This window comes from Electrophorus electricus, chromosome 8 (genome assembly GCF_041902795.1).
Source record: "Electrophorus electricus isolate QZ-2024a chromosome 8, ASM4190279v1, whole genome shotgun sequence".
Taxonomy (NCBI): domain Eukaryota; kingdom Metazoa; phylum Chordata; class Actinopteri; order Gymnotiformes; family Gymnotidae; genus Electrophorus; species Electrophorus electricus.
The window spans coordinates 15,370,766-15,385,000 of record NC_137504.1 but is presented as its reverse complement, the minus strand read 5'-3'; the positions used below and the strand labels follow the sequence as shown (position 1 = coordinate 15,385,000).

General features: G+C 43.9%; 1 protein-coding gene across 8 annotated transcripts in view; it reads right to left on the bottom strand.

Moving 5' to 3' along the window:
• Positions 1-13,974, bottom strand: part of fnip1 (folliculin interacting protein 1) — a 24,460-nt gene extending 10,486 nt beyond the window's left edge. Inside the window, exons 1-10 of one of the 8 annotated variants that reach the window (XM_027010995.3) lie at positions 9,405-10,614; positions 7,506-7,635; positions 6,956-7,264; positions 5,886-6,017; positions 5,592-5,695; positions 5,359-5,433; positions 5,176-5,267; positions 3,951-4,034; positions 2,546-2,617; positions 260-395 (exon numbers count right to left, since the gene is read on the bottom strand). In XM_027010995.3, coding sequence (XP_026866796.3) covers positions 260-395; positions 2,546-2,617; positions 3,951-4,034; positions 5,176-5,267; positions 5,359-5,433; positions 5,592-5,695; positions 5,886-5,990 — 668 coding nt within the window. In that variant the 5' untranslated portion in view covers positions 5,991-6,017; positions 6,956-7,264; positions 7,506-7,635; positions 9,405-10,614. The other 7 variants (XM_027010992.3, XM_027010993.3, XM_027010994.3 and 4 more) reach the window with 7 other exon arrangements.
• Positions 13,975-14,235: the final 261 nt, after the last annotated feature.

The window sequence follows — 14,235 nt, the reverse complement described above, 5'->3', positions numbered from 1 at the left end:
GGCAGGTCACAGGCTGGTAAACATTTAGGTAAACAACTAATCAGCAGAATTGATATGCTAACATTCACAGTCAAATGTTACTGTTTAGTTTCCCAGCAACAAAACGGAAGTAACTTCCTTTCCTTTGTTAGTTGAAGTGGCCCTCAGCAACACTGCATGTCTCTAGAGAGACTGCTGAGGGAAACAACATACAATTAGGCACGTGTCTGTGCATGCTGGGTGTATATGTGTGGGTGGGGATGTGCGTGTGTGTTCGCACCATCGTGGAAAGACTCCGTTCTCCAAGCTTGTGGTCTGGCTACGCAACCAGCGCCGCTGATAGCTACTGGCACAGCTGCTAGTGAGAGAGGAGCCTGGAGATGGGAATGGTGTGATCAGCAGACTGCTTAAAGACGCTGCAGGAAGACACCCAGGCAGCAGGGGGAGAGTAGGAGAGAGAGAGAGAGAGAGAGAAGGGAGGAGAAAGTCAGTGAGTTCACTCATTGAGAACAGCGGAAACACTCATAGCTTACGTCCGCCTCAGTTATTCCAAAAACACACACCATCCCCGTCCCCATATTTTCTCTCTCTCTCACACACACACACCATCCCCCCCATAACCTCCCATTTTCCCTGCTACCCCATTTCACTCTCCCTCCCCTCCTGCCCCCCCCCACACACGCACACCCATTCCACCCCCCCTCCCCATTTTCCCCACCTTCCTTCCCTTTCTCACACACACACAGGCTTTTTATTAAGACCAACTAATCTCTAACAGCAGGCACATTGACTCCAGAGGGGAAATAAGGTCTCCCCAAGTCAGTAGTGGCAGTTTGCTTTAAGATCAAAATTCCTGAGCTCACATAAAGACAAACCACCACTTCAGCCTGATTAAAAAGACACTTTTATATTGCACAGACACTTTTTTTTTCATTTTCAGAATGGCCCTCTTACTTAATAAATCTGAAGCCTGCAGCTGAGATTTTCATTGTGTTGAAGAGGTACAATGACTTGTGTTCATTTAACTGTAAAAATTACCTGTAAAAATAATGGTTCCATTACTACCTTCAAGCTAATAATATGGTAAAACAAATTTAGTCTTTGCTTTTAGGAAACAACTGTAATTAGAGGAATCTCTCACCCACAGAAAACATACTTTACCTATACATGTCAGCTATTAGAGGTTAGTTATTCCACCAGGATCATCCTGATTCCCACCATTTCCATGTATTATTAGCCATATTACCATTTAATACCTCCAGGTGTTAAAAAGGGAGGGACAACAGCCATGATCTAAAGCAGGGCCAGCCGACTCTGTTGCTGAATACCTACTGCCCTGCAGAGGTTGGCTCTGACCTGAATCAGCAACCCCCTTATACGAGTAGCAGGTGTGCTGGTGCTGAACTCTGCAGGGCCGCAAACCTCCGAGAGTGGGCTCACGCGGCTCTCATCTGACCCACAGGGTGCAGAAAGGCCAAGCCCCTGGCCTCGATGGAGCGCCATGAAACATGAGTTCCAGCTGCAGACCCAGGGCCCCACCCACTTATTAGAAGCCACAGTTAGGGGAACTGTGCTATATATATATATATATATATATATATATATATATATATATATATATATATATATATATATATATATATATATAGTGTATATGTATGTATATATGTGTGTGTGTGTTTGTGTATGTGTATATATATATATATATATATATATATATATATATATATATATATATATATATATATATATATATATATATTTTATTTTTATTATTTTTTTTTTTTATTTTTTTTTTTTTTGGGGGGGATATACATCACACATACACACACACACACCCCTGCATGTGATGCCGCATAGCATTCCACAGAAAGTGAGATTCCTGTCATGCCCTCCATGCCACAGCCTACGGTTTCCATCCCATAACCTTGCTCAAATGTAGTCCCCCCCCCTCCAAACATGCAAGTGGCTCATGTAATTAGGCTACCTTTCAGGCAGTCCCTGCCTTGCTGGCATTATGGCGAGCTGCCCCTCTGGCATGCTTGCCAGTTGGTTATACTTCTCTGCTGCGTATAAACTTCACAGCCACACATGCCCTACATGTTTTGAATGTTTCGTTATACTGTTTTTCATTTGCTTCTGGCTACTGATTCATGACCAGAGACAGCAGATTAAATCCCTCTGTCAATCCCAAATGTATGCAGCATGAATACTTTTAGTTAAAGCAGCATTTTATTACCCAAGCCATTTCTAAACCTGGGTTGTCCTCTTTATTCATTCTAACATCGTCCTGAGTCGCTTGTTTGCTCAGAAGGTGTACAAGGTCCACTTCCCATAACTGGCAGGGTAAATAAGGGACTAGTTGGATACGGCCACATCGTTACCAGAACTGAAGACTAAATTATATAATTGTGTTTTAACAGCAACATTGCGCATGTTTCCTTTGGATGCTCTTCTAATTGCAATTATGACAGCATTTAAGTCTTGTTACAGGCCATTGGCTTCTTTGTTTTTCATTTTATTACCACAAAAAGATGTGCACACACACAGAAACACACACACGCACCTGATCGCGCGATACCACTGTCTCGCTCATCGTACAGTCCTCTCCCAGGCATGTCCATGGGGTTACTGTGGCCTGTGAACAGTAGAGGCACAGAGGAGCATATATGAGAGATGGCAGAGGCCAGGTTCAGAGAGTCACAGCACAGCACAGCACCACAGCTCCCACCACCACTGCAGCTCTGGGCACGGCCGACGAGCCAGCCGCACTGATCCAGTACGCTGCTTTGCCAGCGTGCAGCCTGCCACACCCCAGCAGGGATGGTGTGGTGGACGCAACACAACAGTGACCATGAACAACGTGTAGTGTCCGAGAGATGTCTACCCTATATGTGGTTTAGACCACATGTCTGCTGTAATGTGTTCACTCTTGAGCTATTGGGAGCGCCATCAACCATTTGGAACCTTTCAGTGTCTTGAGCTTCTTGCCACAGACACAGTTTACACCTTATACAGCCTATAGTTCAGCCTCATAAATCAGATCCTCAGTGGTAAGGCGCAGAGGGCAGAACATTTCCTGTAGAGGATGAGGTTTTCTCCGTTGGCCAATCATATTATAGCAAATAAACTAATCTATGTGCTGTCCACTATCTTTGTGCTGCTGGTGTTGACTGCGAGGTTCCAAAGGGAACCTATCTACAATGCAACATGCTCACAGGCCATGAAAAGGCCAGGTACAGGGCAAAAGTGTCAAAACCTTTTTACTGTGTGGGAACTGTAAAGCTCTATTTCAGTTCTGTCAGATCAGGGGACAAGGGACAAATATCAGATCAAGCCAATAACATGTTAAGTGCAGCAACGACATATTTAAGTGCAGCATTATGTAACTCACTAGATTCTGACATTGCCATAGCTGGGGGAGGTGGGCAAGAATGTATTCAGGGTGGCCACTTAAGCCTTTTGTCCAATCCATGATTAACAGCAGAACTGATGGGCAAGATGGCGTGACAATCAGCCAAGGCTCAAGAAGGTCAAAGGCAGGAGGGCTATTTATAAGCCATTTCTATCCCTACCTCTGGTATCAGCCACCCAGATAAGGGCCACACTGAGAGTGGGTGTGTGTGGGTGAGAGTAAGACAGGGAGAACAAGAGGAGAATGAGGGGTCCATGCTTGAGAAGACAGTAACAGAGGGACAGAAATAATAAATAAACAAACTGTTAAAGGGGGGTGGGGGGGATAAGTGTCCCAGTGGGGGTAGAGGATGAGTAAATACAGTGGGGAAGTTGTATGAGGGGACTGTGTGACTGGAACCGATGGTGGTGCTTCCGAACACTCCTGGTGTGCATGTGCAAGTCACAAGCAGTGGCCACATGCTGACCACACACATGCGCACAAACACTAACACTAACACGCACACAGACACACGCAAGGCCACAATCCGAAACACACCCAAACATACAGCGCCAACCTGAAAAGAAAGAGGCGCTCTTGATGAGGCGGAGAGGGCCCTGTTCAGAGAAGGCCCGGCGAGGGCTGCAGAGCTGAGAGAAACCTGCGTGGCACGGCGTCCACAGAGGGTGGGGGGGCAAACGAGAGACACAGAGAGAGACACAGAACCAGGTTAGTCAAGCAAAAAGAGCGGCGATACATGAGAATACATCTGAGGCAGTCAGAACAACATTAGCATGTTAGCGTTTTATTAAAAGAGCGGAGCAATCCCACACAGAAAATACAAACAGCGCGGGCACACTGGCACGCCAATCATCTTAGAGCGTCCTCCCTTCCTCCTTGAAGTGGATATGGAGACAGATATTACTATACTTTATGTTCTGTGGGCATGGCACATGAAGTCCACTCAAAACACGCATAACATGACACACAGACATATACATTTTATATTATATATATATATATGATTATTATTCTTTAATTTTATTTTATTTTTTTATTTTTTTACTAGTGTTTTCTGTGCTCTTATTTAGAGCTGCTGCCTCAAAGTTGGGAACAGTTCAGCACCACATTTGGCGCGTGTTGAGCAGACTTATTTGGTGGAAAACAGTGATAAAGAGCAATAAGTCTACATCCACAAAAAGAACACCTGAAGAGGCTAAGAAAACAAACAAGTTGCCCCTAAAATTAAATATCATAAGTACCAAATAAACAAATAAATAAATAATCAAAGCAGAAACAGTGAAATGCTTTGCCACAAGATGCAAGCTCATAATCAGCTGTGAAATGACTGCTGACTAGTAAGACAATTCTAAAAAGGAAACCTAGAGCGCATTAAACACAAATGCTTGAGTTTGTGGAGCTGAGGAAAGTCGACACAAGTAAAGTACATGTGACGTGACAGCATCCCTGATGCAATTCGACACCTCTTGATTTCACTGGTAGAAAGTACAAACAATCAAAACAACAAAACCACACAAAAATGTTCATTCGGGAATACGGATGTGGTCCATTCCAAACATGAAGCTGGCTTTATACAGTTCTCACACTAAAACATGGAGAACAAACACTGACTTCAAAAAGACAAAAGTCAGTCTGAAGCTCCATGAATCAACAGCGTTATGTCAGTTGAGAGAGGAAACTCATGTGTATTAGGGAAGGATGTGACCTTGTCCTTCACTGCTGGGCTTTACTGCAAAACTGTCACAAGATCTTGTTGTCATAATACATGCGGTTAAGATTACCTATGTTCCCCAGGAAGCCATTGACCACAGTGTTCTGGTCTGGCTTGAGAGTGTTTGAGTCTTGGCTGATGAACTCCAAGCTGTCTTGCAGCCTGCCAGAGAGGACACACACATATCAAACATGGTGAAAGCCACATGTGTGGTGACAGATGGAGGTGGAGAGGAGCTACGAGTGGTGCTTACGTGTTGAGGCTGCCATAGACACTGCTGCCTGTCCGAGCTGTGAACACTTTGCTCAGCATTAGCTGAGGAGGGGACCTGCAGAGATGGGGGGGGGGGGGTAAAAAAGGAGGAAAAAGAAGAAGAAGGGGCAAAGATCATCACTGACTATTCGTGACTCCCAGCCAGTGTGCGTCTGTCTTGTCAGTGGAATGACAACAGGTCAGTGTGACCCTGAACCTGCCCTACCGCCTCACCGGATCTGGTGGATTTTTAGAGTGGAGCCCTTGTAGCTCATGGCGACCGAGCCAAACATCATCTCTCCCAGCATGTTGGCATCTGAAGAGCAGCGCGACGTGCCCTGAGAGACAGAGAGAGAGAAAAAAAAAAAAGATGGCGAGAAAGAAACCACGAAAAAGGGAGCAGACAAAGGCATTCAACATGCAGATTCAAGTCCCGCTATCATTCTGAGACCTCATCAGAACACAGAAGATAGCCAGCTCTCCCTAAGCAGAGTTCCGAGATGTGGATAAGTCAGACACTGCGCTCACCTGGAAGCGGCTGTGCTCCCGGGGTTCTGAGGCACAGGATGAGCTACTGTCCAAGGAGCTGGAGCTGCCGCCCGTGGGCCTCAGCTGACAGCATTTCCCCAACATCTTGGCCTGCGACTCACTGCCCACATTCTGCGTACAAACAAACACAGCAGGATTAGTGGGGCCTACAGTGTCTGCGTGTCGCTGCCGACCTGCGATCCCATGTGATATAGTGTGTCACAGGGACTTATTTGTACCGATAAAAAAATAAATAAAAAATACAAAAACAAAAAAAACAAATCCCAAGCATGCAGAACCTCTAAACAACCCTCTCCCTCCCTCAATGCAAATAAAAACTGAACAGCTCAGTTCAATCACAGAATCACAATTTATTCATATTTATATTTATTTACTCTGTATTACAGCCTGATGGCCAAAATAACAATGTTTAAAGTGAATTCCCCCCTCAAAAAAACTTTAAAAAACGCCTTATGAACTAGTTCATTAAAAGGGAAAAATATACATAAAAAGGTAGACTTATGTCTAAAATAAGTGTACCTATTTTTTAATATTTCAAAGAGACATTATAATGCATTCTAAAAAAAATAAGAGGGGGTGGGGGAGGACATATCAGGCTGCCCCAATTTCTAGCCAGACCTTTTAAAGATGTGTTATGTAAAAGGACCAAAATAAAACAATCGATAGAGAGCAAGGGTTAATAAGTACTATAAGCAAAACCAGGCTTGTTCTATGTGGAGTGCGTGCGCTGCGCTGCTCTGCTAATGGCTCACATCAAACAAGCCTCTCCTCGTGCCCTGACCAAGCACAAAAAAAGCACCCGAGCATGTGAGCCGAGGTCATATGACTTCCTCAACAACTCGTGAGCTGGAGCCATTGCTTGCTTGCTTGCTTGCTTGCCCAGCGCTCACTCTCTCGCGCACGCTCTCTCTCTCTCTCATGAAACAAAAACCTCTGCCAGAAAGCATCACGTGACTGTAGCTGCAGCAAGACTCCAGCTCACAAACCCCTCCCAGCCTCACCCAAACACGTGCACCAGACACACTGAGTAAGACATTAGGCAGCTTTACCTGATCACAACTTCTTCAGTGTGGAACTAGGAAATGTCCTTTGCAGTCTTTAGGCCAACATACAAATATTGGGTTTGTTATTATGAAATCTACTTGAGAGTTACCATAAGTGCAAAGTTTACCAAACATTTATTTCCACAATGTGAATCATGCTTAACATTGTAATACAGGCCAGCACTGTTGCACAGCTCTTTAAACTGAATCATCAGAACTGCATTTATGGGGTTCGGCTCCTGTCATTGCACACTTGTGGCCTTCAGTGGTGAGAGAGTTCCCTCAGCGTTCCCGTGACAGCTAATGACAAACGACCTGAAGACATGAGGGAGGGAGCGTACAACGCCCATCATGTGAGTGCTCAAGAATGCTTACACAGTCAGTGTCAGCTGATGCTATTATTATTGGAGATAAGGTCTCCGGTTCAGACTGGTTCAGGACCTCAGTGTGATGCTGCCATGCAGGGTGGCTCAGCTTTTTGATGTTGCTACTGAAGGACAGAGAAACAGAGAGAGAGAGAGAGAGAGAGAGAGAGAGAGAGAAAGAAAGGACTCACCATGCCTGAGGTTTCTTCTGCACTCCTCTTCTTGACACTGGAGTCAAAAAGGACATTTCGTCCACGTCTCTCGCAGTCCTGGTAGACGATGAGGCGGATCTGGCTGGGCTCCAGCTCAGGGGAGGGCCAGCTGTGGGGGCAGATGCCAGCGTGAAGGGCTTCATGTTTACACAATGGGGGCTCCCATCCCCGTACCTTCAATACACCCCCCCACCACCACCACCTTAAGCCCGGAGGACGAAAATAAAACGCACACTGACAGCTGTCTAATAAGCTTCCCTGAGCTGTCAGCTGGCTTTGCTTGGGAACGCTCATACCAGCGCATGGCCCAGGGTGCAGAGAGAGGTGCTGGGCTTTAGCACATCTGATGGCAGCCCTCCGGGACGAGGGGCATGAAAGGAAGCCAGGAACAGTTGTTCACATTGTGACCCTGTCTGTCTGGTAGCGGGTCTGGGTTGGGGGGAGGGGATGAGGGCGTGTGGCTGGACCAGGGGAGTCACAGGCTGCTGTTATTTCTGGGCCCCTGCGTCAGAACAGGCAAGAAGGTGGCCAGAGTGCACTCGCTTTTGGGCGTCATGGTGGACATGGCTGTTTACTGCCACAGGCACCACCGCATTCCACAGGACTTTGCTCAGACATCTCCGCTGTCCCCTGCGGACACTGGCCGGGAGGGACAACCGCGTCATGTTCTCCTTTGATGCTCAATGTCAAAGCGCTCATCTCGGCGAAGGTCTGACTTGGCCACTAGACTTCCGTTCCTCAAATATGATGCTTAAAGAGAGATGTTTCTTTGTAAATGCCAGTACAGCACAGCAAAGAAAATACATGATTTTTCTCCAAACACTGCGAGAGAGAGATGGGTCCACCCATAGCTACATTTATACAGTTTCGTCCACAGCAGCAAGAGCCTTTGGGGAATTCAGAATTCCTAAACCAAGTCAAAAATAACCTTTCACCATCAAGCAGCAGGCAGTTCAACACAACAGACCAGCGAGTTCATGAAATACATACAGACCAGCGCGTTCACTACATAGGCTACAGTAGCTCAGAAACCAGCTGAAGTTAGAAAAACTTAAATGAGTTAATTAAAAAATTTCCATATGAAATAATTCCAAGAGATATTTCTTAACTAAAAGCACTGGGTAGTTTTACGTTCTGAAACTTCACATTTGTCATGTGTCAAATTCATTCAGATTTCTATTTGAGGACACACCACTGCCAACAACTCTAAAGGCCAGAGCACATACCAAGCTTCATAGCTGCTACAGGTTAGGATCACTGTTAGTGTTTGATGTGTAGTGGCAAAAGTAAACATGCAGTTCCAGAAATGAATTTTGCAAGACCACCACCACCAAAAGGAAAAGAGCAAAGAACAATGCACGAAGCAGTTCAGTCTCACACTCATTCTGATAACTGGGAGGATTCAATATGCCATATAAGTGAACTAAACATTTAACTATTAAAAAAATGTTGTATTTGAGCTAGATCACAATCTGGACAACTATTTGTTGTTTAAAATGTATAACATATCGACAAGCATCAGTTCTCTACACCATTAACAGTATAACAGAGAACTAATCCTTAAACCATGACCCTTAAACTCCAACATTATGTAAGACAGCCATTATTATAGCCGATCCACAGAGCAAAATAAAAAAAATTTAACAAAAATTTTAAAAAAGTTGATCCAACACTGCAGTCTTCAAACAATTCACCACCACCACACACACACACACCCTCCCGTTCCATGTGATCCAAATCTCTCCTCTCAGTCAATCACCAACATCTTCAGACCAGCGACCATTACTACACCACCACCTCAAGTGAATAATTCAAAGCTCAAACGTGCGGAGGGCAGGATCACGAGCGAGACGGCAGGATTCAAGTGTGGCTGGGTACCTGGGCATCATCGTGGCTCTGCCAGTGTCTCTCCTCATGCGTCCCCCGGCCCTGAGCCTGTGCCCTCTCCCTCTCCCTCTCTCTCTCTCTCTCGCCGTGACGAGCGTCACTAAGAATAGCACTGAACTAAATTCACAAAATAACATGAGACTGTCAGGTGATGTGCGGGCTAGGCTGGAAATGGCCCTGGGACAAAGGCACGTTGGCGAGGGCCCGCACGTGGATGCAACCCTGCTGGCCGCCAAACTGAAGAAAGCGAGAGCTGGGGCTGTCTACTTTAGAAGGGGCTAATCCCCCCTGCCTCAAGCTCTGACCTCAAAGAGCAAAATAACCCCTACCCTCCCCTCCCCTGATGTAGAAACCCTGGGTATCATTATTTCATTGGGGGGGGGGGGGTCGTCTAAGGAAGCTGCGGGGGTTGGCAGAGACTTAACAGGGGGAAGGCATGTTACATAAAGAAGCTGTCCCAGCGGTGATGTGACTGCTGCCTGCTAGCCAGGGTCACTTTTGAATGCCTACGCCTGGTGTTTTTCCAGTCTGGCATACCTGCAGGCTTGGCTGATATGCTTCTCGATGAAAATAAGACCACGCTGGTCTGCTGAAAGCAAACAGCCTCATCGCACTTTCACAGTGGCTGAAAGCAGGTGCCTGTTTGCACTTACCTTACCTGGTTCACTGAGCACATATGCACGCATGCACACACACGCACGCGCACACACGTTCCCTACTCTGTCCCAAGAGAACTAGTTTATGCCTAGACTGTGCTTCCTGCAAAACCAAAGCAAGGTACAGGCCTGAACTAACACTCACTTACAAACGTGACTTGGCTGTCTCAGGCTTGTGTTTCTATTCTGGAGGTGGGGTGGCTTTCAGGGGCTACAGGTCTCTTCTATCATTATAACTTTAGACTGAAACAGCATTTCAGACTGCTATTCAAATCCAATTCAACTACACTTGATCATGGTTGTTAAAATGTGCACAACTACCATAATTTTATACAAAGGTAATGCTAACCAGAAAAGGTGGTGGGTTTGATGTTAGCTGTTTATACCGCCATCAAAGAAATAGGGGTCATCTTTTTCCCAAGTCTATGCTGACTACATATGAAGAGCTAAAGGGTGCATGCTCAGTAGAAAACCATGATAGAGATAAGATACAGATCATGCCAAAAGTCCATGTGTAGTCCAGGACACACTTAATGCAAAATAAAATACTCCAAGAAGCAACCCCCCCCCCCCCCCAAATACACCTTAAACAAACCCTGCTTCAAGTGATGACTGATGCATTCCACACTCACATGATACACCAGCGGCCAGAGGCACACGTCACACAGACATTCCAGGATTGGCCTAGCTTATTAAACCAAACCAACCAGTTCTTAAATCACAAGAATCCTCCCATGTCATCTAATGGTTGCATGATACATTTCTGCAAGTTGTGTGCTTGTGCCATCCATTGTGATTTGGATGTTATTGTGGCCCAAATAAGAGTCCAGGTTTGCTGCTACCAGTCTTGAATGAACACCAGCTTTGGTTAATTTGTTCATTTGCTGTTCATTCAGTGTACATTTCATCCTATACAAATCATATAATCATAGTTTTAAAAAATGAAACAAACAAAAAAGTTTAAATCTGTTGTTTATGATGAAGGAAACCTAAAATTAAACCTAAGCAATGAAAGACAGCAAAAGATGAAAATATATAATCTACAGCTGCTACTGTAAACATGAGATAAGGCCAAGTCTCACATGTGACCTAAACTGAAATACTGTGGGACAGCATGAAAAGAACCCACATTTGTTAACATGACCACAGCAGTAAATGTGCAGTCTTATAAATTAAAAACACACAATCAGCACAAGCCGTGGTCTAATCCTGGAAATCACATCTTAATTTCTTAAATCTTCACGCAGCTTCTCTAATAGTAAAACAGACATCTGGTGCAACACAACAGACATGAAGGCTAAAATTGAGTGAATAACCCTGGACTCTATACCACTTCTTTACCCTACACTTCTTAGAAGTCTTAGGACAGCTTTAAATAGCGCTGCATGAAACATGACTGGAAGCAGTATTAGCAGACCACGGCTTCACTGGGAAGTAGAGCTGCGGACCTGAAACTTCCATAACACTCACAACACAATTAACAAGGCACAGGTCCCGAGCAGGTAACCCCACACAGTGGCTGCAGATTCTGACTTTGCCACTTCACTTTCCAGGTGGCAGGCTTCAAATGTGCAATGACAGCCTGATTAATGAGGCTTCTTGCTCCATGGGAACTGGTATTATGAAGCCAGCTTGAATTATGGAGCCATGCTACTCACAGGGGAGTAAACTCACAGTTTGCTCACTGGGCATTAAGACTCTTGCTTAAGCATGTTGTAAGAGTTTGCCCTGGTAGACCTTTCAAAATTAGATAGAAATGATGAAGTTGTAAAGGTACATAGCATGACACCCTGTCACTGAAGACATGCACTTTGTATTAACCTGCATTTCCCAGCAATAAACAATGACCTTAAACTGGATCATCTTAAAAGCACAACTGCATAAATAAGAAGTGGATTAAAATGCAATTGCTTTGCAACCAGAAGGCACAAAACCAACATCGTGTATGCCAAGAGGAGATGCAGACCCCAAGGTTTGAACAGAGCCCAAAGTAAGGTCAGCCAAGCATGCAAGAGCCTTTGGTGCAGTACAGAGCAATGTGCAGTATCCCACCATACAGGTTACTAGAGAGATATGCGAGTATAGAATGTCGAACTTAGAATGAAAAAATACCCCCCCCAGCATCAGAAAATGGAGAAGGAAAAAAAAATATATATATATAGCAACATCCAAACCTTTGAAACCAGTAGATATCATTCAGGAAGAGAAACTTGAAGGATTTCACTGCCATGAGTGCAGAATGTTCCAGCAGGAAATGCAACAATTCCATCCATTTATATAATTATAATATTTACCTACAACTTTTCCATCCATCCATTAAGAGCACCAGTGCACAAATGTTAGGCTAGTTTTAAAGCATGGGTTCTTTTGAAATGTGTAGAGCCTAAGTAGACCTAATCTGTCAGCACAATCTTTCCACTTTTAAAACTATTACTCCATCACAGTTATGACATGTAGATCACAGGATTGACACAAGGTCCAAGCTGTTTGAGCTCTCTTCCTTATCTCATTTTCAGATACATTTTCATACTGTTGTTTTAAACACATCTGACAATAAAAATTATTCATAATTAATATTGAATTAAATTCACAAACAGCAATCATAACTTATACATTTTATATGTTTCAGATGTAAATATTCCTGAGAACACCAACAGAAGTATAGTAAATAAATCAGCTAATGGTAGGGCATTTAGGGAATATCAAGAGCAAATAATAATATTAATAATAATAATAATAATAATAATAATTATTATTATTATTATTATTTTAAAAAAGAGTAGGCATTAAGTAAAGAACTAATAAGAAAAGAATTTGACAATTGAAAGGAAATATTATATAGGCAAAAATATACCCTGGTATTTTAGGCTAAAAAGGTGTTTCTTCATAAACCTTATTTGAATATCTTACGATGGAGTGTACTGTTACGAAAGATATGAGTCTTTGGGACATTGGTATTTTCCTTATCTAAACAAAAGTGCAAAACAGAATCAGAATCAGAATAACCATGTTAAAAATTCTACAGTCCCTTTCCCTAATTTAATTTGAAACAGTAGTGCAACAGCTAAACTCTACGCCAAGCAAATAATCGCGTGCCGGGTTCAAGATCGGTGCAAATCATCATGTCACATCCTCACAGACAGAAGCAACGCACGCTGCAGTGCGTCCCTGTCCATTATGGTTTAATTAACGTGAACATTGATTTAACAAGTCAAATGACATTTTGCTTCTTTGTATTTGTTTAGACCCTGCGCTTTGCTTTTATGCATTTTAAACAGCTCAGCATTCATCATAAAGCTCGCTGTTGGTTCTCCTGCAGCATTTTCCCTTCTCTAGCTGCAAACTCGCACCGACCCCGTTTCATTACATATCATAGTTACCTAGCTAACGATCTAATCTCACTACACCAACCTAAAGTCTAACCTCGTCTTAGCGGTCCGTCAACAAAAGGTTACAAACGAAAGACAATTTGCTAACTTGCTAGCTTGTCATATTGGCTACTCCTGTGACGCAAACGATTCTTGTGTACTAAAAAGGTATATCTAGCACACACTGAACATAACTAATGTATTTCGCTACACATGATATTTAATACATGCAGACCGCGGTCCCTCGCTCCTGCAGCAATGTGGGGTATCTGATTAGCGAGTTAGCTAGGTGGCTAGCTATAGCGAAATGGTTCGATGTAGCCAGCTAGCAGTGACACGTACCTGAACGTGGGGTCGTCCTTGTTACATTTTGGTAGCGATGAAAAAGCACTTCTTTTATTAAAAAGTTTGTGAAATAGCGTGGGAGGCATTTTGGGCCCACCGTTTCTATATAAAATCCCTTTTCTGCTCAACCCCCCAGATACACGTTACTCTTTGAAACTGACTCCATTTGTGGCCTAGTCATATGACAGGCATTAGTCACACGAGCTGCTTAGAAACGCCACTATGCACTGCTCCCAATGCCGATTGGTTGTTATTTTCGTCAAAGTACCACGTGGTGAACATAACTGCTGTGTTGATGTTTTGGGGTTAAACGTCTTTTAAATAAATTATACTTGTAAATCGGTAGCTGCGGAAGATTCTTTCCCCAACTGCCAGATATGTAAACTGAACACATTTTCAGAATTATGCAGAAGTACAAGTTCCAAGACATGCACGGAAGACTTGGCTTACTTT